Source organism: Nelumbo lutea, chromosome 7 (genome assembly GCF_056320005.1).
Source record: "Nelumbo lutea isolate HS-2025 chromosome 7, American lotus-T2T, whole genome shotgun sequence".
NCBI lineage: Eukaryota > Viridiplantae > Streptophyta > Magnoliopsida > Proteales > Nelumbonaceae > Nelumbo > Nelumbo lutea.
In genome coordinates, this window is record NC_142690.1 from 47,204,731 (window position 1) to 47,230,583 (window position 25,853).

At 37.2% G+C, this 25,853-nt stretch overlaps 1 protein-coding gene across 1 annotated transcript; it reads left to right on the forward strand.

The window, feature by feature from the left end:
- The first annotated feature begins 5,428 nt into the window (after nucleotides 1-5,428).
- On the forward strand, nucleotides 5,429-25,295 carry LOC148846275 (Tetratricopeptide repeat (TPR)-like superfamily protein). Its single transcript, XM_088953307.1, is given in 5 exon segments — nucleotides 5,429-6,142; nucleotides 22,323-22,511; nucleotides 24,191-24,255; nucleotides 24,257-24,827; nucleotides 24,930-25,295. Coding segments are annotated over 4 exon segments (762 nt in total). The 5' UTR covers nucleotides 5,429-5,962; the 3' UTR covers nucleotides 24,585-24,827; nucleotides 24,930-25,295.
- Nucleotides 25,296-25,853: the final 558 nt, after the last annotated feature.

Sequence of the window (25,853 nt, forward strand, 5' to 3'; positions counted from 1 at the left end):
CACTGCCAACCAGGCACAGTTCAAAGGAAGCGGGGGGGGGGGGGGGGGGAGGGGGGCAAAGGATTTTGCAGGAGTGCCAATGGTTATGGCAGTGTCAATAGATACGATAGTGTTGTGAAAGTGGTGGATATAGTCGTGGTGGTGGTGGTGGCTATGGTTGTGATCATAGAAAACATAAACCTTACAAACAAAGGGTATTTTTAGAATTTTCAAAAAAGTATTTTTCACGTGATGTTACATATGATGGAAAATTAATGGTAGGGGAGGATTTAGTCAATTGTTAAAAAACTTAAGGGTAGCTTTAAGACAATATGTAAATAGTAAGGGTAAATTAGTCAATTAGCTAAACCATAAGGGTAGTTTAAGAAATTTACCCTTACTTTTTAGTATCAAAATTCTTTAGAATTAAGTAAGATGTGGTATTTAGATAAATATTATTATAGATATACCATGGTTTTAAAAACCGATTTAGAAATGAAACCACTTTGGCCACCAGTTCTTGAGTCAAACGATTTGACTATCCAGTCTAAACCAGTGGGATGGTTTTGGGGTCTAGAACCAGATGTGGAGCCATGACTAGTTCCTAGGTCATCTAGTCCTATCTGGTTTTCAAAACCATGTATTGTTTTATATTTAATTTTATAAATGTATCATAGTTTTATATGAATTTACTTAGATTTTCATCAAATCAAAGATCTGGATATATAAACAAATTGAATTGGAATCAATATGTTTGCTTGATCCATTAGACATTAGATTGAATTCGGATCTATCATATTCTTATTCGATCATATTAGGATTAACACCCCTACCTGAATTCAATTTGGTTTATATATGAGAAAAGGGGTGCAAGTTAGGCCAAGTTAGGTTAGGTTGATGTTAACCCTATACAAAAAAAGCTATGGAACCTCAACCTTAATTCTAACCCAACCTAAAGATTTCCAATTGAGTTTGAGTTGGGTTTGGATTAGCCTAATTTCTCTAATTCTTTTTGCCAAATGTTCTTATTTATAAACTCAAGGCTTGAGATCAATTTAGTTTTAGCATTATTATATGTAAAGAGATTTGAGGTGCACTTGGAAAGTCTTTTTAGAAAGATCTTACAATAGCCTAGATTGCCAAAAGACGTATTGAGCCTTTAGGGTCTTGTATTTAAAGACAAAGACCGTTTGGCAAGTGGCTTGGTCTACCAAGCTTTTAGAAACACATTTAGAAGCTATTTATCAAGCAGAAAGATCATAATGCTTCATTTGAAGCTTCTTGAAATTCATCATTTTCGGGCCTTTTCATGCATGCATCTATTGGTCTTACTAGCTTTTGGTTACTAAATGGAAATGACTAATTTTTAGTCTTCTAAGCTTGTCGAAGCCTAAAAGACCACATAGAAGGACTTGCCGAACGCCACCTTGGTTATCAATGTTAAAAAAAAATGTTTTTAAATTTAAAATTGTTGACATACATGTATAAAGCATATACTTGCCTTATTTAGATACAAATTATAAAAGTTAAATGTGATATGTGATTATTTAATGCCTTTACATGTACATTTATTGATGCATATTTGGACATATAGATATGATGCTACATGATGCATAAATATATATTTATTATAATATTTATAAATACAAAGTATGAAGCTAAGTGAAGTTTGGGTTGGTAAAGGCCTCAACCTCAACCCACACTAACTAGCCGATTGATTAGGGTTGTGTTTGGTCAATACAAATTTTAGGAGAATACATTTTATTCTATCACAAATGCTTTGAGTTCTCAATACAACCGGTGGGTCATTGTAACACTAGCAAGTGCACTAGTCGCTCAAGTAATAAAGAAATGAGTGGAGTATCGTTCCCACGAGGATTTAAGTAGCAACTACTAATACTAAACCAGTCAGCTCTTATCTGATTAACCAAATACTACAGTTTATTCAAATATGAAATTCTAAACTACAAACTACCTAATAGGCATTGGTTCAACACCTTGCATTCAAGTTGAGAGAATAGGCTAAAATTACAAATTCATGATTCAGCAATCAGCCCTCTTAGATTATTCGAATAGAGTATAATTCAGCCTTGGTTTGGTGAAATCCCAAGACAATGAACAACCTCTTTCAAGTGCATGCTCATCCTATGCATGAATGATGATTCTTATATCTCTATCAAGAATCTAATCATTCATGCATGCATTAGATCAAACAATTCAAGGGCATCAATTCAGATTGAATTGATCACCAACTGAATTATGCAAGTTATCTCTAACCTTGCATTCAATTTAGTTCTTGAGTAAGCAGGTCCAAATTTCTAGAGTCTCTTTCAAGCACTCTAGAAATTCCAAGAGGTTAGAATAGATCGGCCAAGCTGAATAATGAATGTTTGTATTCTTTCTCAAGCAATTCAGACATTACAAATCTCAGATCTGAAATTTCAGATCTGGATTTGTAAGAGAACAATTTGGCCCATCAGTTCTACAATCAATTCTCTAATCAAGAAACATCAAAGCTGGATCTAATCCATTCAAATGATTCAAGAAAACTTAATTACATAATCTGAATTTACAACATTCAATCTCCATTACAGCAAGAAAGAAAGAAAGGAAGGAAGAGAAACTACATGATCTAAAGCTGAATTCGAATTCAAAGAAAACAAAAACTAAGTAAGAATGTAACCTAGATCTCTCAATCAAGCTTCCCCTCCTTCGAACTCACCTTTTTCTCTCTTGAATGCTTGGATCTCCTTAGCTCATTCTTTTTCTTGCGCCTAGTTCTCTTCTCCTCTTCTTGAATTTCGAACCCAAGGGACTAGAGAGTCTTGAACTTAGGCAATTGAACACTTTCCCCCTTCAAGATACCTTCTTAAATAGGCTTTCAAGGAGTCTAGAGGCCTTTCTTGAAGCTTCTAGAATTGGTTGCCCTTCTCTCCTCTTGAACCTTCTAGAGTGCTGCCCCCCTTTCTTTTCTTGAAGCCTCTAGAAGTTGCCGCCCCTAGCTCTCTTTGGGCTGCACTTTGGGCTACAACTTAATTGAACTTTGAGCTATTTTGGGCTGCAATCTAGGCTGCTCTTGAGCTGAAATGGGCTTCCTCTTTGCTGGGCTGAATTTAGTTTTCTTGCTAGGCTCTCTCTTTGGGTTCTCCCAAAGAGTGTAGTATGGGCTACATGGGCCGAGTGATCCTCTATTGCTCTCTTGGTTGGGCTGGGCTAAATTAATTTAATTTTGGCTCTTTTTTTTCTTGTTTTATGCCTTGTTTTTCTTGAATTGGTTTCCTTGAAATATTTCCTAAAATTAAACTAAAAATGGGGTGAAACTCAGACAAACCATCACAAAATCATGCATAAAACTTCATAAATTGTAGGTAAATCATGTACTCATCAACATTTAGTACCATTGTTATATGTCAAATTTGGTGTTTTTATCATAAATCTAACATCGAATCTGATGCCTATATTTTTTTAGTGAAAGTGGTTATCTGATGTGATGTAACAAGACCGTTTCTCAAAATTTTGCATGGGCCAACCTAAAATATTGCAAGTAAAAGTGGCAATGGTATCAAACCCAACTAGCTCTCTAACTAATTGTCTATCTCCCATTGAAGTTCGGATTTGCTTCTTCTGTGCATTGGAAACATCTCCCGTGAATAAAAGTTTGGGTAAAATACAAAATCCTCCCTTGAAGTTTCTAACAATCATAAAAATCTCCCTATAGTTTCACTTTTAATAAAAATCTCCCTTGAACTTTTAAAGAACTCAACAAAAACCTCCCTTTTGTCATTGACCTAGACCTAGGCGGAAAACATTAGACCAAGGCATCAATTTATTTCAAATACCCATTTGACCCTTTTGTAAATTAATTTGCATATATTTTTATTGAAATACCCCTATATGAAAACCGGCAAAAAAATCTCCCTATCAATGCCTCAATCCTACCACTTGCAACCAAAATGGTCGGTTTCAATTCATGAATCCGCTTTTACAGCTCCCAAACCTGGCTTTCCTCCAATTTGTGCTTAGTCTCTATCCCTGTCTTTGGCATTTGAATATCCATATTCGTTAATTGAAGCTTAACTTGTAAACCATGGGTTTGTTGCGATAAATCCGTCTCCTCAGGTTGAAGCTACAATTTGTCTATCTCTTTAGTTGAAATGTGAAGGTTTTCATTTGCAACATGTAGCTCTTGCTCATATTGTGCCATTCTCCCTATCAATGCCTCAAATGCCACAATTCAATTATCCTATGGTGCAAGTGTTCCCCATTACCATTCAGCTGAGATTGAGATGAGTACTTGTTGATAGATGAGGATGCACCATTGGAACCAGAGGCACAATTAGGTGAAGAAGAGGAAGAGTCATCACCATCCTTTTTCAATGAAGCACCGAAGCTATCACTGGTAGGGCCAAGAAAGAAATCAAAACTAGCAGCACAAGGAGGACCAGATAACTTATGACGGATTGGCTTTCACTCGATCAAGATTAGAGGAAGACTTAGGAGAAGGTGGATCGGGGTGAACGTCATTAATGCTAGATCCTTGGGGTGGTTGTTGCTCTGCCAACGGGAGATTTTTTTTGTCGATTTTCAAACATGGGTATTTCAATAAAGATATATATATAAATTAATTTACAAAAGGGTAAAACAGGTATTTGAAAGAAGTTGATGTATTGGTATAACGTTTTCCATCTGGGTTAGTGATAAAAGCGAAGTTTTTGTCGAATTTTTTAAAAGTTGAAGGAAAGTTTTGGTTAAAGTGAAACTATAGAGGAGGTTTTTTTGATTGTCAAAAACTTTTGGGGAGGTTTTCGTATTTTACCCTAAAAATTTACGAGCTGGTGTTCTGTCGTGGTTAAGGCTGCAAATGAATCGAATTGAATCGGATATAGGCATATCCGAATTTAATTTATTAACATTCGAATTCGAATAAGATCATATATGTTGAATATCTAACAGATTAAAATTGAATTCGAATTATAATAAGATATTAAATAGTATAAATAAATTAGACTGACAATAACTAAAATGTTATATTATTAATAAGATGAGCTAAAATTGACTTTAATAATATATGTTATGAACAAAATGAATTGACAATTAATTGTATAAAATTTGCATTAGTGAAAATTCAATATTAAGATCAATTTCAATGATAGATATGATATACTTGTTAAGTATATATGAACATATATATTTAAATTCAATCGAATCATATTATATCTGATCGGATAGGGGTACATTCATATTTAATAGGATCGAATTCGAATTCAGAATCGGATAATCAGATACCATTTGTAGCCAAAAAAGAAAAAAAAAAATTCTAATGTTGACCCGAAAATTAACCCGATCCAGTCCATCGGACTAACCGGGCCCAAGTTGCTGCCCTGCCGGCACTCGGTATCTAAATTTGAAATTCTAGATTCGATTGTAAAGCTTCACACGGCAGTAAACACGAGCCACGGACAGAGCCATATTTGAGAACATGAACTTCGCTTGTCTGTCTTAAGATATCAAAAAGAAAAGAAAAAAAAAAACACTAGAAATGACAGAGATTTCTCTTCTCCGTCTTCTGTCTGCCTGATCCAAATCTCTCCCTCGGGCAGCTTAGGGTTTCTCAGTTCTGATTTTTCTGAAAGATCATCCAGAGATTTCTCTTCCAAATCCGTTGTTCGTTTTATGTTTTTGTTTTGAAATCTTGTACAACATTTTAGTTGATTCATTGATGGTTTTATTGGTTTTAGATTCTAGGTTGGATTAGTTAGGGACTGCTCTTTAATAGTAGGTGATAGGATTTGGATTTTCAATCTCCAGTTCGAATGATTTCTCTTGGAGATTGAAAATCGCATTTTCGTCCTCTTAGTTGTATACGATCTTCTCTGCGAGTTCTAGTTCCTGGATTTGATGAACGAGATTGGGTTTGATTGGGAATAAGGGACTCAACGCTTGTACTAGTTCTGTTGTAATCGTGCTGAAAGAAAGATATATTATGGCGACGGCATCGTTGAATTTGATCGAAAGAGCTCATCAGATGTATCGGGATGGACGGCATGAAGAGGCATTAGCGTTTTATACTGAAGCGCTTGCGATGGTGAAGACGAAAGCGCTGAAAATTGCTCTGCACAGTAATCGAGCTGCTTGCTATCTGAAACTGCATGATTTCAAGAAGGTGTGGTTTTGATTAGTTTTATGCAGTTTATTGAAATTTCTGAAGTTTCTTCTTTTCATTTATGTCTGAATGATTGGTTCGGTTTCTCCTCTTTGACAGTAACAAGTTTTGAAATACTTATTGCATTGCACATTCAAGTCCTACATAGACTAAATTGCTTAAATTCTTTAACTTTTTCAAAAAGGGGTAAAAGGAAAAAAACTTACCTATAGTAAATAACCTAGGTCAGCTGCGCAAACAAGAGACTGTGAGAACTCAAAATGGACGCAATATGGTGCAGGAATACCTTCTGACTGATTCATAACATAAGAGGAGTTTGAGTGGAGTTACCCAGGAAGTATTATCAAGAGTCACCATACTGTACATGTATCCCGATATACACATGGCATCTTGATTGCATGGCTATTTCACTGGAAAACTTTAAGCAACGTTTATCTTCCCCATTACGTTCACCTTGCATATAGCCTCCAGAATCTACATGTAATTCTACTTCCAATAAGAGTTTGGGTGATGCAGGATCTGAAGAGTCAAAATTGGAATTTTATGAAATTTTATGTGTTTTTGGACAGTAGGGGTATTTTTGTCATTCTGCAATTTCTGTGGTGTCCAATGATAGGGTTTAATTTGTCTAGTTATAATTTGCTTATGTTTAAAATTTCAGTCATTGCATAAGTAGGATTAGAGTTATTGCATAAGTAGTTATAATTTGTCTAATGATAGGGTTATTTTTGTCATTTTGCAATTTCTGTGGTGTTCAATGATAGGGTTTAATTTGTCTAGTTATAATTTGCTTATGTTTAAAATTTCAGAGTCATTGCATAAGTAAGATTAGAGTTATTGAGTCTTCTCTGAATTGAAATAGGATATGGCAGCTTAGTTTGAGTCCTACTAGGATTATCAAGTCTAACAGTTTGACTCCTAAGACTATTATGAGTCTAACAGTTTGACTCTTTAGATTATTATGAGTTTAGAGTCTATAAATATGTATGGACGTTTTACACAAAGGCAATGAAGTTTATTGAGTTTTCTTCAACTTATGCTAGCTATGGTGAATGATTCCCATGCCCTAGAGTGATTCTAGGCACCCTGTGAGTGATTCCAGTTATTTTATCTCTTATTTTCTCTCGTATTCCTTCAAGAAGCCATTATAGCCATCAACAACCATAAATTTCTGATCAAGAAGACCATTCAACACTCTTTAAGGACTAGACCTGAGCTGGTCCTACATCAGTTTGGTATCAGAGCTAATGGTTTATTTACTATGTTCTCACAAAATGACTGATTCTATAGGCCTAGGGTATCTTCTAGACAATCTTACAGGTCTAGAATCAATGATAATTGGGTTTCTGAACCATATGAAGGGTCTTTGGTTGACTTATTTGAGAATGTGGTGGAAGAAAACAGATTTAATAATGTTGGCTACGGGAGTAAGGTTTTTAAACATGTTAGGAGAGAAAGGGAAATACCAGATTTCGAAGGAGATGATGATCTGCAAGCATTCCTTGATTGGGTTTCTGAACTAGAAGATTATTTTGATAGGCATGATATGTTTGACACACAAAGGAATGGATTTGCACGCATGAAGTTGATGGGTCATGCAAAATTATGGTGGAAAACTCTTGAGCAACGACTAGAAAATAGAGGCAATGATCCAATTAGTACATAGGCAGAGATGAAGAAGTGTTTGCAAAAAAAGCACATCCCACTAGACTTCCATGATGATCCATATATGGAGTTGACTAATTTCGAGCAAAAGAAGAAATAAAAGGTTACAACAAAAAACTTGAAGTCAAGGGGAAGAAGGTATAAAGTTGAAAAGAAAGTAGATGATTTCTTACATGTTGATGTCTATCGACTCTATCCTAGAGTTGAAGTTGAGGATGAAGCTAAAGAAGAAGAATTTCAAGCTATAGAAGTTGTAGATATTAAAAATCAAGAGGGTGCAGGCCAAGAAAAAATAGAGATTGTTGGAGTTTCCAACACCCATGGTCAACTTGAGGTTAATACAAGTTAAAGAAATTCAGGTGCAAGATACAAATTTGTTGATTGTAGTAAATCCTGGTAAGGAAGTGACTTTACCTTTCAAGTTCAACTAGAACTAATTCAAGAATTACAACCTGACACACAAGTTCCACCGACATCAACAATGGAAGGAGTCCTAGAGTTTATTGAAGAGCCAAGGGTAGCAGAACACATAGAGATGGTGATTCCTAATCTAGAGGTTGAAGGAAAAGTTCCAAATGTTGCAGTTAAGGGTTTGGATAAGTGAGGGGAAGATTCATCACAATGGTTGGTTAATGAATTAAGTGTTCAAGAAACTAATGTTATTGATGATTTAACAAAGATGGTCATGGAGGGCAGTGTTTCAGAAACACATTTCTTTCAAGATCCTTTTCTAGTTCAGTGTGTGGCCTCTACTCTACAATCCAAGCATGTAGCTGAGGGAGGTCCCCATTCCTTTTGTAATTAGGGCATATCAACTTTTCATCCTCAAGTTCTTCAAAACTTGAGGACAAGTTCTTTTGTACCAGGGGAGAATGATGCAGGATTTGAAGAGTCAAAATTGGACTTCTGAAATTTTATGTATTTCTGTATTTTTGGACAGTAGGGGTATTTTTGTCATTTTGAAATTTCTGTGAGGTCCAATGGTAGGGTTTAATTTTTCTAGTTATAGTTTGCTTATGTTTAAAATTTCAGAGTCATTGCATAAGTAGGATTAGAGTTATTGAGTCTTCTTTGAATTGAAATAGGATATGACAACTTAATTTGAGTCCTGTTAGGATTATCAAGTCTAAGAGTTTGACACCTAAGACTATTATGAGTCTAACAGTTTGACTCCTAGGATTATTATGAGTTTAGAGTCTATAAATATGTATGGACGTTTTACACAAAGGCAATGAAGTTTATTGAGTTTTCTTTAGCTTATGCTAGCTATGGTGAGTGATTCCCATGCCCTAGAGTGATTCTAGGCACCCTGTGAGTGATTCCAGGTATTTTCTCTCTTCTTTCTCTCCTTATTTTCTCTCTTCTTCCTTCAAGAAGCCATTACAACCATCAACAGCCATAAATTTCTGATCAAGAAGACCATTCAACACTCTTTAAGGACTAGAACTGAGCTGGTCCTTCATCATTGGGTGAATCTTCTTTTGTGGCTTTAGAAGAACTCCAAGTGGGTGAAAAGGAGTCTCGTGAAACGTTTTCTGAAAAGAGTGTTTTCTCAGCAAATGTCTTCACCAATGATGTTGACAGGTTATCAAGAAAAAGAATTTCAGTTTCATGAGTCATTAGGGGCCATTACTTGGTATAATGGTAAAATCCCGGGCTGGAAAGTGTGAGAACACGGGTTTGAGTCTGGGAGCCGACTATGTGCAAAAAAATGCCAAAGGTTAGGATCATATTGAGTATACTCCTCCCAAGACCCCAGATATCTGGGACCAACATTGGGTAATGGTCTTTTAATAATAGATGAGTCATTGAAAAATCTTTTTCATAATCCTTGGAGTAGATCCATCTTCCATCCCTTGTGTTCTAAGTGAACAAGCTCCTTAGGATATGGCTGTACTGGGGATCAATGTTTTAAAATGCAGAAGTGTGACCACACAAGCATTCCACTACCTGGAGGCATGGGGTGTAGTTTAGAATGCAAGAGGTGTAAGCCTCCTGAGCACAAGGAGGCATAAGCCTCCTCAAATGGAGGTGGACCTCCTCTTTTCCTTTTCTTTTCTGCATGAGTTGTATGCCTCAAAGGCGTTCATGCCTCCAGCATATGTATCGGGACGTTTTGAGTGTGCTGCGCTTGGAGGCAGCCTCCTGCCATACGCCTGAACCACCTCTAATTACATTTCTGGGGATTGGGTTTGTCCACAAAATTGAGTTGTTTGGAGCCAGAATTGATCAAGATAGCTTCAATCTGGTCTTAACATCCTTGGTTGCCTTTGTCTTACCACTTATGACCTTGCTTGTGGTAAACAATGATAGGTGGATTGCCATCTATTGGAAATCCCTTTTTGTTGACTAAATCTTTAAGTATTAAGTTTTTATATTCTTTGCCATGTGATAACTCCAGAATAGGCTTACCAGTCAAGCTGATTCCTCAATAAAAGTCCTGGTCCAGTCTGAGAATAGCTGTCAAGGTGATATTGAGGTGACAAGGTGCCCTTGGAGGGTCACCTCACCCACACATTTTTGTATAAGGTCCCACATAATATTTTTATTTTTTATTTTATGGTATTTATAGTATTACAATAGATATTAAACTAAACTGTTCATTTTGTGGGTTTATAATATTTTTATAATTATTTACTAGTTTTTTTTTTCAATTTTCTTATTTTATGGGTTCAATCGACATGCAACTTGGTGATGTAGTCCTTCAAGAACCTGAACTGATAAGTAACGAAAAACTTGATTTTATCCAAACAACACACAAGACAACTGAGGACAAAACAATTGCTCAGCCTCTATATTTTCCATGTTTTCTTTTCTTCTTTTTTATTTCATAAGTATGTTGATTTTCTATGTTTCAACATGAGGTCTATACTTATTTCATGAGGATTATTGGTAATTATCAGTCAAAGACTACTGCTTCTTACTATAAAACCTAGGAAAAATCCTATAAAACCTGAACTGACAAGTCCCTAGGTTTTATAGTTAACCAGTAGTAAAATTTGACTAATAATTACCATAATCCTCCTGAAATAAGTAGACCTCATGTTAAAACATAGAAAATTGACATATTTATGAAAAACTGAAAAATAAGAAAAGAAAACATGGAAAATATATAGGCTGAGCAATTGTTTTTGTCCTAGGAAGAAGAAGAAGACATTTCTCAGTTGCTCTTGTGTGTTGATTGGATAAAACCTCCAAGTTCTTTGTTACTATGGGTCTGAGTGTTCAATCCATATTAACTAGTTCCTCTGTCAGCACCTTAGTGGTCACTATTTTGATCGAGTTATTAAATGGAAATCCCTCTTTTCCATTCTTCTCCTTTTCCTCTTGAAATGTAACCTTTTCCCCCATGACATTAATGATGATGGTATGTGCTTTATACCTACCCCATCTTTCACTTTCAAAATCATCCCTATGATGTGGTTTCAAAGGCTATGATCGCACCCCTCCTTCCTCTGAGACAGAGGTTGCTCTCTTACCTCTTTATTCCTTTCTTTCTTTTGTTTGTGTTAGTTGACCTTGGACCAGAGACAACCAATGAAAAATTTCCATGTCACTGCAAATGTTCCATGTCATCGACTCATCATCATTGTTATCAGTGCAGTGATGCAGGAGAGAAGAGAGGAAGAAAGAAGAGAGAGAGAAGAAATATTTGAGAGCAAAAAAGTATGCTGGCGGTGCTAGCCTTTTGTTATATATACTAGGGAAACAACAACTAAAAATTAAAAGAGTAGAATTACAATAGTACCCCTACGGTACTATACTTAGATAAGTAATAGCTTTTAACACTCCCCCTCAAGTTGGGACATAGATGTCAATCATGCCCAACTTGTCACATAAATCATGATGTCGTGAGTGGTGTAGCCCTTTTGTAAAGATGTCTGCAAGTTGATCTTCAGAGCTAACAAAAGGATTACACACTTCCCCTATGACAACCTTTTCTCTGATAAAGTGTTTGTTGACTTCGATGTGTTTAGTTCTATCATGTAGCACTGGATTAGCAGCAATATTTATGGCTGCTTTGTTATCATAGAATTGGGTCATAGGTCTGTCCACCGGAAAACCCAACTCACTCAACAAATTTTTTAGCCACATAATTTCAGCCACTCCATGAGCCATTGCTTGATATTCAGCTTCAGCACTAGATCTAGCTACCACATTTTGCTTTTTGCTTCTTCAGGTAACTAGATTTCCTCAAATAAAGGTACAATAGCCACTAGTTGACTTTCTGTCATTCAGGGATCTTGCCCAATGTGCATTTGTACACTTCAACTTTCAAATGCCCATGCTTTTGAAACAACAAGCCTACACTTGGGAACTTCTTATAGGAGCATGCATGAACTGGCTAAGAACACCCACTGCATAAGCAATGCCGGGACGAGTCATAGAAAGATATAACAATCTTCCTATAAGTCTCTGAAACTGTTTAACATCCTTGATAGGTTCACCTTGGTAATCACCTAATTTGTGGTTAGGATCAATAGGGGAATCAACTGGCTTTACTCCTAATTTTCTTGTATCCTGAAGTAGATCTAGGACATACTTTCTTTGGGAAATGAAGATACCCTTTTGTGAGTGGACAACTTCAATTCCAAGGAAGTACCTTAGAGGACCTAGATCCTTTACTTGAAACTGTGTAGCAAGAAAAATCTTCAACTTTTGAATTTCATCATTCCAATCGCCAGTGATAATTATATCATCAACATATACTATCAGTGCTGCAATTTTTCCTTCCCCTCTTTTCACAAACAATGTATGATTAGATTGACACCGCTTGTATCCTTTCTACTGAACCGTTGCATGGAACCTGTTGAACCAGGCTCCCGGTGATTGTTTCAGCCCATATAATGATTTCTTCAATTGCACACTTTTTGTTCATTACCTTGAGCCTGAAAACCAGGGGGTTGTACCATGTAAACTTCCTCTTCAAGGTCACCATTCAGAAAGGCATTCTTGATATCGAGCTGATGCAAATCCCAGTCAAGATTAGCAGTAAGGGAGAAAACGACTCTAATGGAGTTCATCTTGGCAATGGGTGCAAATGTTTTTGCATAATCAACTTCATACACTTGTGTAAACCCCTTTGCCACTAAACGAGCTTTATACCCCTCCATCGTACCATTAGCCCTATGTTTGACCATGAAAACCCATTTACATCCAATTGGATCCTTTCCCTTAGGAAGAAGATCTACTAGTTCCCATGTGCCATTTTTATGTAGAGCATTAATTTCTTCCTTCATAGCATCTATCCATTTAGGCACTGAAAGAGCTTCTGCCACATTCTTAGGGATAGGAACACTGTCAATGAAAGTGAGAAAGGCCCGAAAAGAGGGTGAAATGTTTTCATAGGAAACAAAATGGGAAATGGGGTGCTTAGTGGTGCAAGATCTAACACCTTCCCGGTGAGCAATAGGAAGGTCAAGTCATTAGCAACAGAAGTATCAATAGCAATAGGGTCAGGAACATCGATAGGAACCAAGATACCTGAGCGAGTATGATTTTCCCCTGAAGAGTTTGATGGCATTGGAGGTACAACTTCTAGGTTCTCCACAGTTCTTGAACATGGTTGGCCTTTGTGACGACGGAAGAAGACACGAAAAGGAGGAGGATCAGTAAGAGGAGGGAGCTGAACCAGTTTCTCCTCATTCCTACACTCCCCCTAAGGAGAAACAGGGAAAAAAGACTCACTCTTAAAGAAAGAGATGTCCATGGAAACATAAAACTTCAGAGAAACAGGATCAAAACAACGGTATCCCTTCTGAGTGAAAGAATACCCCAAGAAGATGCAAGGAATAGCATGGGGGGTCTAATTTTTCACGAGTGGGTGATAGATTTTGAACAAAACAATGGCAATCAAACACATGAGGAGGAATGGAAAAAAGGGGAGCCTTAGGAAAAAGAAGTTGATGTGGGGCTTTGCACTCTAACCAATGAGAGGGCATATGGTTGATGAAATAGGTAGCACAAAGGACAACCTCAAGCCAAAATCATTTTGGAACATTCATATGAATTAGTAAACCTTAGGCCACCTCAAGGAGGTGCTGGTTCTTTCTTTCAGCAACACCATTTTGTTGTGGTGTTCGAGCACAAGAGCTACGGTGAAGTGAACAACGTGAAGCAAAAATTTCCATGAAATCACTATGAAAATATTCTTTGGCATTATCTGATTGAAAGATTTGGATTTCAGTTTGAAATTGGGTGAAGATCATTTGTTGAAAATCTTGGATAATTTTTGGTACTTCATCCCTGGTTTGCATGGGATATACCCATGTATATCTAGAATAATCATCGATAATGGTAATAAAATACTTGTAGCTACTCTCAGATGGTAAAGTAACAGGGCCTCAAACATCGGAATGAACAATGTGGAAAGGAAATTCAGATTTATTATTTTTTGAAGGAAAATGAGTTCTACACTACTTACTCAATTGACAAGTTTGACAAGAAAAATCTGAAACTGACACTGACTTAAACAACTTTGGAAACACCACTTTTAAAGACTCAAAAGATAAATGACCAAGATGACAACGCCATAAATAGACCCGACTCTTACAAGACTGACTCTTAGACTCTGTGATTTGAAGACAAGCCTTATTCTTCAGCATGCAAAGTCCATCCACCATACATCCTCTACCAGTCATCTTCCCCGAGGCCAGATCCTGGATCACATAGTAAGAAGGGAAAAAGGTCACTGAGTAGTTTAAGGAATTAGTAATACTACTAACAGAGAACAAATTAATGGGAAATTTCAGGACATGTAAAACATCAAACAGGGTAAGGCCAAAAGGAAGAGAAATGGTTCCTTGACCAACTATGGTAGTATGTGATCCATCAGCTAGTCTCACCTTGTCTCTTCCAAAAAGTAGGTGATAGGTTTGAAAGTAAGAGGACGTACCAGTCGTGTTTAGACACTCCAGAATCAATGATCCAAGGAGTGCCAGGGGTATGGGATGCTACATGGAAAGCTGTGGCAGAGTTACCTGATGTAGATGCAAATGAAGTTGAGGGAGGGGCATCCATCTAACGAATTGCTCTACCATAGAGCTCTAAATGGTCATGGAAGGAATTAATAATATCCTCCCTTGGGTCAAATCCGGATGCGTGAGTCGAAGTCACAGTAGTAATGGGGGGCTGATTTTCCTGAGAAGCCATGTTTGCCACAGCGTTCTTTCTTGTACTTTGCTGTCTTGACTTTTTATTCAGATACGAACCTTGCTTCTTACGCAAATCTTGAGCCCATTTCGGCTTTCCATGAAGATCCCAACATGTATCTTGGGTGTGTCGGGGTATCTGGCAAGAGTACACCACAGTTTGTCTTTGTCATCCGCTCTTTTTTGAGAGTCCCCCCTCTTAAAGGTATTTCCACCACCTGTAATCACACTCCCTTTTGCTGCCAACCCAACTGCATCCCCTCCAGAGCTATTCATCAAATTCCTTCTACTTTCTTCTGATTGTACAAGAGCATAAACCTCCTGGACGGAGGGAAGATCCTTGCTACCTAGGATCCGAACTCTAATAGATTCATATGCAGGATTCAAGCCATGTAGAAAAGCAAACACTCTCTGCTGAGCATGAGAAACAAGTTTCTTGTATAATTTTGCATCTTCATCACACTTCCAGTCCACACTTTGATAATGATCTAACTCCTTCCAGACAAAGGTCAAGTTTGAGTAGTACACAGAAAGACACCTCTTCCCCTGTTTACAAGTGTATGATTCTGCCTATAACTGATAAATCTTTGCATAGTGACGCAGCTCAGAATAGGTTGATTTTGCTTGTTCCCAGATTTCATTTGCTGTTTCAGCCCACATAAAGTTCCTTCTTATTTGAGGTTGCATAGACACTAAAAGCCAGGACATGACCATGCTGTTTTCCTGGTTCCATCTGTCATATTCAGCACTCCCAGAATTGGGTTCTTTGATTCTCCCATTTATACAACATATCTTTCCCCTTGCAGTAATGTACAACTTGATCCCTTTTGACCATTCTAAATAATTTAAACCGTTGAGAGGAATAACAGCCATGAGAAAGGATAGGTCTGCACCCCCACTCATTCCATTCTGCATTGAGGAAACACCGGACGTAGCAGAATCTTCACCGCTCATGGTTACAGATTCAAAAAAAAAAAAAACTCTTGTGGGAGCAAAACCTTAAAAAAAAGGCTAACACCAAGGGAGAAAGGAAGCCACTTTTTTTTCTTCAGAAACACAACCCCTTTTGATAACACCAGGTGCTGTTACCCCCCTTTTTTCTGAAAAAACACAGGTGCTGTTACAGCACTAACAGGCCCTTTTTTTGATAAACACAGGTGCTGTTACAGGGCGGACAGGTCATTTCTTGACCTACGCATCAAACATAGATGTTGTTATAGCAAGTACAGGTCAATCTGACCTTCAAGTTCAGCATAAAAACTGCTATCGCAGCACATAAAAGGTCTTCACCAACCTACAGATTTTTACAGGGGTCAGTCGACCCCACAAAAAAGGAAAGACAGAGGTTCTGGTCACCTCACATCCAACCAGCAGACCTAGTACAGGTTCTGCCCTGGTGCACGGCCAGAAAAAAAGGAGGGAAGGAGAGAGATTACTTCAGGCATGGGAAGGAGACTTGATCTTCAATCACTCAAACTGTAGATGATGGTGGCAGATCTGGAAGTCTGGTGCGATCTCTCCTTTTCAGATCTGATGGTCCCGCTCTGATACCATGTTATCAGTGCAGTGATGCAGGAGAGAAAAAGAGATGAAGAAAGAAGAGAAAGAGAAGAAGATAGAAGAAACATTTGAGAGCAAAAAAGTATGCTGGCGGCGCCAGCTTTTTGTTATATATACTAGGGCGACAGCAACTAAAAAATAAAAGAGTAGAATTGCAACAGTACCCCTGTGATACTATACTTAGATAAATAACAGCTTTTAACAATCATCTGCTGTGTCTTCTCTAAAAGCATCGCTGCTTTAGCAGGAAATTGCAATAGAGTTGTGAAGCAGAAACCACTGTAAAATAAGCTCAGAGATTGAGTGATGAATGCTGCTTGATCTCCCAACACCATTGTCACAATCCCTGAATTATTTCCAGTGTCCTCAGTGGTCTATTAATCTGATCTGATGATGCACACTTTCCACAATTTTTTTGATTTGCTTTGACTTTCATCCCATATTTAAATTTATTGCAAGGGCCTGCACCAATAAGACCATCCTTTAAATGGGAGAAGACCATGGTTACATGAACTAAATGAAAATTATTTGTTTCCTTTTGTTCTCTTCAAAATTACAGATCCTTTAGCTACTTCAACTTCATTAATTGTAGGCCTCTTTGAATTCACAGATCTTCAAACCTCCATCTGAGCCTTCATTTCCATTGACGTTCATGGGAACATCAACACCAACTCTCCTGAAAACTACAACCAACTACTGTCTCTGATGCACCATTCTCAATTTCAGGAACAGATTCTGTGAGAGAAAAAAGACTTGCCACTCTGAGAAAGATTCTTCTCAGGGCATTCCTCAACAGTAAATTTATGATTCCTACAAGTTGGTGCAGAGAAAGCTAATTTAAGTCCCTTATTGGCCCAATCTGATGGAATGTGACCAACATCATAGTTGTCCACTGTTGTCTGCTCTCCATCAAGAATGTTAAAAACAGAGTACTACCACCATTCGATGGCTGACACCATCGAGAACACATGCTATCGTTGAATTATCAAATTTCTTGCTTGTTAACTGTTTGCCACCATATTCATTGATTGACACCATTGAGTTACCAAAAGTGTACCTGTCTCTGATTGCAGCACTCTTGCATCCACTTTGATGTTCTTTCCAGGTGGGCCGATGAATTTTATATTATCTTCAAAAGATTTCACTTTAACCTTTGTTTTGATATTTTGTTATTTTTTCCAGAAAATATAGTATGCTCCTTAAATCTTTGCTTTATTTTCTGCTGAAACCATCACTTTGTGCTTCCAAACTTCCTATGTATCTTCTACAGACATCATTGGATGTTTGGAGGATGCTGCAACTGGTGGATTTCCTTAATGACCTTTGGTTGACTTCAATCTGAATATCTGATTATCTATAATTGCTATAAAATCTTAAAGAAGCACCAAAAATCTTCTCCACCTATCCACTGTTCATTTTCAGCTTTCTCTTTTTTTGACCTCTGAGTGCCCCTATATTAAGACTTCTTTCAGTATGTATGGTTAGGATAATAGAGTTTCATCAAATGGGTGTATCTCCATTTTTATACCAAAGAAGTCCATCTCTTTTCCCATCTCTTTCCTCATATCTGAAACTTAATGAAGCAGTTCTGTGGAACCTCTTTCTTTTTAACCTCAGCTTTTGATGGCATCTCTCTTTGCATGATTCTGCCTTTTCTTTAACCTCACGCTTCAATATTTCTACTCACATTGCTTCTTCACAAGCTTCTTTCTGTCATCTCTGTCAGTAAGTGAGGTTTATCTTGGATATTCTCAATAATTGTATTATTCAGTTAGCACAAAGTTAATATCCATTAAATTTGAATAATTGAATTGAATTGCTTTAACTGGTATAATCAATGATATTCTATTTTTCTGTGATGCTACTTGGGAGCAGCTTTGGAATGTTTGGGCTATACTGAGATGGTTTGAGGGTGGGTGGTCGGTCACTGGTTTGCACATTAACATTCTCAGAGTGAAACAATGGCTGTGGAGGAAGTTGCAAATCTGGAAGAATGGGCAGCTGAATGGATATGTAGAGTTGGGCAAACATCCAACCAAATAGTTAGGTACGGTGCTGGGTAATAATTGTAAATCTAAAGCCACTTGTGAGCCTATCATTGAAAAAGATGATAGAAGGTTGGCCTCTTGGAAGACAAATTACCTCTCAAAAGGGGGTAAAGTCACTCTAATGATGAGAAGTGTTTTGACATCTTTACTGATTTACTGCATGTCCTTGTTCCCAATCCCAGCAAGGATGGCTTCTGTGTTGGAGAAGAAGATGACAGATTTTTTGTGGTGGGGGTGGAAGGAGGAAGCGAAATGTCATTTGGTGAATTGGAAGATGGTTTGCAGATTCAAAGCTAAAAGGGGCATAGGGATTAGAAATCTAAAGGAAGCCAACACTGCTCTGTAAGGGAAGTGGTTGCGGAGGTTTAATAAGCAGCTGTTGTGGAGAAGGTTAGTTCTATCCAAGTATGGCTCTAGTAGTGAATATCGGGAGACAAGATATAACATCATCTTATGGATGTTCAATCTGGAAGGCAATTCAGAAAATTCACACTCAATTTATGATGGGCATAAAATATGATGTTGACAATGAATAAAGGGTCCTTTTCTGAAAGGATCACTTGTGTAGTGGTGGCCTCCTTAAGAACTTGTACCCTGATCTCTGAGATTGCTGTGAACAACAGTGCAACAGTTGTGGAATGTATGGAAAAGCAGAATGGGTGTTGTGTTTGGAGCCCTCAATTCTGGAGGAACCTAGATGGCTGGGAGGTGACTTGATCAGTTTGCTACAGATTTTGTACACCTCAAGGACAAATGGTGCATGGGAAGACAAAAGGAAGTGGAATTTTGAGAAATCAGGTGAGTTTTCTGTTAAATTTTTTACAACAGTTTGACAAGGGAATGTAATTTCCTAAGTGATAGGATATGGATCAGAAATGTGCTGTCTAAATTGGCTAACTTTGTTTGTTTTGTAATTCTTGATAAGATTCTGACGAGGGACAACTTAGTCAGAAGAGGTATACAGGTGGTGGATGTGAGTTGCATCATGTGTAATACAAGTGTGAAAAAACTATGAATCATCTTTTGTTGCATTGTGAATTTGTGTACTGGATTCGGGGAAGAATGTTGGATATGTTCAGGGTTAAGATGTGCTTCCCAGATGATATGAAAGGATTCATAGGTGCTTGGTTGTTAAGGGGGTTAAGAAAGGCTGGCAGAGTAGCTTGGTGCATCATCCCTACTAGTCTTCTGGGCAGTGTGGTATGAAAGAAATGGCAGAGTTTTTGAGGGGAGGTTTTCAAAAGAGTATTGGGTCTGGTATTTTATTGGTTGGAAAATCACTCTCTGTTCAAAAAAGACATTCTTTTTTGATTGGGATAAATTTTTGTCAGGAATCTGTAAGATTTTTTTGTTGGTATTAGGCTTATTGTAATTGGGTCGGCCTAGCACAGCCCATGGCACAGCCCATATATATATTATAATTATATAATAATATATAGTATATAATATATTAATAAAATAAATATTTTTTTTAATTTTATTATACTAATTTATTTAATTATTGCATATATAAGTAATTTTATACACAAAATTCATATAAAATTAAAATTTTAAGCTTTTTTGTCATTTTTTTTAAATAAAAGCTTTGGCCCAATACACGGCCCGACCTGGCCCAAGGCTAGGCCCATGGGCCAGCCCAGCTCATGGCACAGCATGGGCCCACATGGGCCTGGACCGTGGGCCATGTTGGGCCGACCCCCAAATTTTTCACTAGGGAGGGCAGCATGGCCCGTGCCATGCTGGCCCGACACGACACACTTTACACCTCTACATGAGCAGTCTTGTAATATCATCTTTCATTATGACAATCTAATATAAATAATAAAGTGGGTGCCAACAGACCTACTTTGATAGTTTGATTCCTTCAATCTTTTGTTTTTTCTTCTCTCTTCCCATGCTAGCCACGGCCCACTTTACACCTCTACATGAGCAGTCTTGTAATATCATCTTTCATTATGACAATCTAATATAAATAATAAAGTGGGTGCCGGCAGACCTACTTTGATAGTTTGATTCCTTCAATCTTTTGTTTTTTCTTCTCTCTTCCCTCTCTTGCAGCATTTGGTTATGGCAACCCTGTTTCAGACTGGGTCTTTAAATGTCTGGTTATCCAAAACATTTACTTGGTCAAAGGTTTATTAAATAATTATTATATAGGTCTCATGCTATTTAATATTTATTCTTTTAGTTTAGAGTTCCCTTGCCGTAAATTAAGTTTAAAATATGTATTACAATCTTTTCACCATTTTTTAATCTTTTAATAAATTGGTTCCTCTCTTATTAATGAATCAAAGTTATCATTTATGGTAACTTCCAGACTTGCTATTTCTCATCATCATCATTTGAGCCTTGTCCCAACTATATGGGATCAGCTACATGAATCTTGTTTTGCCATTCTGTTCTGTTAGTTATAGTACAATCATGATTTACTCTGTTTAGTAATTTCTGGTGTCTAGTAGGATTAGGAAAGTTTTATCAGAGTTAGTTTTGGAGTTAAAATTCTTATTCAAGTATCACTATGGTTTACCTATTGGGTTTCTCTAGTTGTAAAGTTTAAATTTGTTTTGGGTTATTTTCCAAATTGAAATTGGAGTCTGTAAAGGTTGAGCCAAGCAGCCTTTATGTTTAGTCTATATTTGAGTCATTACCATTGAATTTGGAGAGTGCACTTAAAGGTATAAGAGTTCAATTGTAATTTACCTGCCGGGAGTAATGATCTCTCTTTCTCTCTCTCTCTGTCCCACAAAAAAAAGGTGCATTGTTTCTTGTTTTTCTCTTTTCCATTCAACTCTGAATATCTCTTCTCTTAATTCAAATCCTTAATTTCCCCTTCATCACCCACTACATTCATCCTAATAGGATTTTTCTCCTTCCATCACATCAAAGATATAATGGAGCTTATCAAAGTTAAGGTGGTAAATTGGGTTCTAATTAGGGGGAAGTTCAACGGAATACCAATGGGCTTGAGAGGTTGGCCAAATGAGAGGTAGGCATTTTGCAAAGCTTTTAACATCCAATTGGAGAAGGGGACTCCCAGAGGGCAGAAATGCTTGTCTTATATCAAGGACTCAAGATGGTGTACTCCAATTATTCCAGTTCAATTGTGGAAGGAGACTGTGAGGCTGTTTCCTGTTTTACATCAATATAAGAAAACCATCGGAAACTATGAACTGTTCATTCATTTGGGTACCTAGGTATTAGCAAGGACAGGAGTGATAGGAATAGATATTTGGTGTGGAGTGCTCTGGGCCTGGGAATAAAATTGTAACAGATTTTATTTTCTTTAATTTTATGTAGTTGATTTTGGGTAAGCTGAAGCTTGCTATTGTACTCTATTCATCTTAAGCTTTGTTACTGCTTGAAAATGCCAATTGATATATGTACCATTAGAGCAAAAATAAATATATAACATAGTAAAGAACATATGGTAAAGTGCCTTGCTTTTTTCATTGCATAAGAAAGCCCCTAAAATTATGCAAATATGGCATGTTATAAAGGAGTACCCCATAAAATGCCTTGTTACCTAGGTGCCTGCTTAGGCATTGCCTTGATAACTATGTTTCTTGCTCTTTTCATTACATAATAAGGCCCCTAAAATTATGCACATATGGCATGCCATAAAGGAGTACCTCATAAGATGCCTTGTTACCTAGGTACCTGCCTAGGCATTGCCTTGATAACAATGTTTCTTGCTCTTTTTCCCTTTCTTAAATTACTTTTTGTGCAATTCATCTGACAGTGCAACCACCATCTTAGGCAGCAGAAGAATGTACTTCAGTGCTTGAACTGGATCACAAGCACACAGGAGCCTTGATGCTGAGGGCTCAGACACTTGTCACTCTCAGGGAGTACCACTCTGCACTCTTTGATGTCAACAGGCTTATAGATCTAAATCCTTCATCAGAAGTCTATCAGAATTTGCAAGCTCGTTTGAAGACACAACTGGTATTGTTCCTGCCTTCATATTCCTTCTTTCCTTGAATGAAGTGTGTTCTGAAGAACCCAAAAATGAAGTTGCTTTGAAATTTAATGTGCCAGTATGATCCTAATCCACAGTTCATCCTTCAAATATAAAACTGTAAGAAATGGCTGGAAAGATAGTTTTGAAGGCACGATAAGACAAGGGGGATGATTTGGCCATATCTCAGTTTTGATTAGGGACTTCAACCCTAGTTATTAGTCAGATATATGAAGTACAGTATATTTTAGCTATTATCATTAGAAACTGTACCTTGTCTTTTCATTGTGATATGCCTTTACATTAAAAATGGGATCCTCCCAAATCAGTCCTCTGAAAATAAAGGCCTGAAGATATGGATGGACCTCCTACTTACAAATGAACAGTGTCTGATAATATAGGTCCTAATGCCTTCCAATTATTCTGAAGATACTTTTGACTATGCATGCTTACTTTATGCTGGCCCAATTGTCAGAACTGCCAAACATCTCGTAAGATTCCATGCACATTATTTATAGGTCCATGGCTTACAGTAAAGGATACAACCTAAGGCTAGTAGGCATAGTTTTCATGCCGCCAAGGCGAGGCTAGGCAACAGTGGGGCACCTTGTCGCCTAATCACCTAGGCACCTGCCTAGGCAATTGATTTTTTACACAAAATACATATATCCTAGGGTAGTTCCCTAGGTTCTATAACCATGTTTCCTCAACAATTATCCATAATTTTCATAAGAGAAGTATAAACTTCATGTTAAAGTATAGAAAATCAACATGTTCATAAAAAAAAAGAAAGAAAAGAAAATTCAGAACATATGGGGGCTGAACCCCTATTTTGTTATAGGAGAAGAAGAAGATAATGTGTTGATTATACAAAATTTGAAGTTCTTTACCAGTTCAGGTTTTGATGTCTTTGAGGGTTAAATACAGCATTTAGCAATGTTTGTGTTGATTAAACCCTAACAAATAAGAAAATAATAAAAAAGAAATTACTATACACACAAAATGATTGTTTTAGTTCAATAATGTCTGTTTTATAATTATAGTCTTAAAAAATTAAGAATATAAAAGTATTTTATAACACAATGTACAGCCTCTGTTCATTGTAGAATGGGTCGCACCTCGCATCCCTATCGGGATAGTTTGCCTTCTAAATATTGATGTAATCCTTTCTATTAATAAAATGCTATCATTTATAAAAAAAAAATCTAACACGTAAAATCATCACATCTAATATAGTAACCTTCCAAATTTCTTTTGGACTGTTTCATGCATAACTTGCATTTCTTTTAGAAATGAAGGTTTTCATGGTTTGGACTCCATCAAGCTAAACTTTGCTATCTCCTGATTGGTGAGGAAAAGAAATCAATGTGAATCTGGAGGGAAAAACTGAATTATTTAGTGATCTGATGTCCAACCTGAAGCCTACCTTATTATAAATCAGACTGTCCTGAATGTATCATCCTACTGAATTTAGTGATCGGATGTCCAAGCTGAAGTGGAATTAGTTGTTGACAAATTCAATCTGCCATCCTAGTTGAAGTTTTAGGTCTTCTAATGTATCATTTGCACATCTGAAAATACAAACCTAAATAATGCAAATAATGCTTCAATAGTCGATTGTCTCCAGGTTCTCACTAACTTGGTTTTTTTTTTCGCCTGAGTAAAGTCACTGGCTCCCATACCTGAATCTGAAGAAGAATCATTGGTAGCTGAGGTGGAAGAAGAAGAAGAAGCAACAACAACAACAAGGGAAAGAAGTTGAAATGGAAAAAGAAAAGCCAGTGGTTGAATCTGCTGGCCAGGATGAGAAACTTGAGTCCACAAGGACTACTAGTTCTGCAGTTGATAAAGCTCAAATACAAAGCCACCAGAAGTCTAGTGATACAAATTCCAAAGGATGGGAAGCAATCCCAAAACCAAAGGGGCACTCAAACCTGGATTATTCACGGTGGGACAGAGTTGAAGATGATTCAAGTGAAGAGGAAGAAGATGAAGATGAGGACTCTCAGCCTCAGTATCGATTCCGTGTGAGAACTATCGGTGTACGCTCAGTGAAGTAAGGCTAATTCATGTTATGATGAATTCATGGTTATGATCACCATAATCATCCATGGAGAAGTGCAAGTACTTGGATACTCTTTTGTAACTTATATCTACCAGAAGTTTGGATCCATGACATTACATTATTCATATTGTGGAAGCTGACCCTAGGAAGGCCTTGAACTTCTTTAAGAGTGGTATACGTAGATATGGAAGACATGCTCATTATTCTCCACCACTGCCACCATCTATAGAAGAATCAGGTCAGTGCGTTGTATATGTCAATTGTGTACTGCTTAGGAAGGTCAATGCAGTGGATTCACGATACATTCAGCTTGCTTGTGACATAATTATTTGATGTGCAGGATTTTGACATTTGGAATCCTAAGCGAATTATGAATCACTTAGAGGATTTTAAAAGGTTTCAGTCCTGCTTGGAGTGTGGAAAATGGTCAATCTGTAGTTATATTCAAGGTAAACCATTGGCTGAAGAACTTGGTAACTTAACGTGTTAACATGTACCTGCCTTTGATCTTATGGAAATAGGTATCTTCTATTTCAGGTGGGTTTACATTGTTGGCCCTGTAAAATGATTGCAATATCCATAAACTTGCTGTATGGGGGATTCAATATAGGGATTGTCAAAAAAAAGTGTCTAGAAGCAGGGATTATATGTAAAAATATGATAAGAAGTTTATTCTTTTTTAGGATAAAAGTAAAACCACTATACTGGATGGCATCTTGTTTTTTTTTTTTTTTGGCATCTAAAAAATATAATGATAATTTCTAATTGGTTTGCGTGATTTTCTGTAGAAAAGAAAAACTGGATATGCAGTGGCTGGGAATTCGCATGGGCTTCCACTGCACGTGCCCCACAGGACATCCCAACTGTGCATTGGAAACATCTCCCATGTGCATGTGGGGCAAGCTCTGTGGGGCTATTGCTATTGCTGATTATGAGGTGAATTCGAATTCGGATTAGCTGAACGCTTTGGCTGTGTAGCCAATGATAATGTTGTATGCCAGTGACATCGATCGTATCTTTTGAAAACAATATGATTCGAAATGCCTGTTTCTCTTAACTTTTTTTAATTTAAAAAAGCATGTTTTTAACTTTCAAAAAATCAAACTTTGAAAAAAAAAAAACTAAAAAAAAAAAATATAGTTTTGGGCATTTCTAAGTACCGATGCGATATGCATTTCTCATATGTATCCCACAAAACATCTCAACTGTTTATTGAGAGTGTTAATGACAAGTATGAGATGTTTCCAATGCATGTTGAGATGTG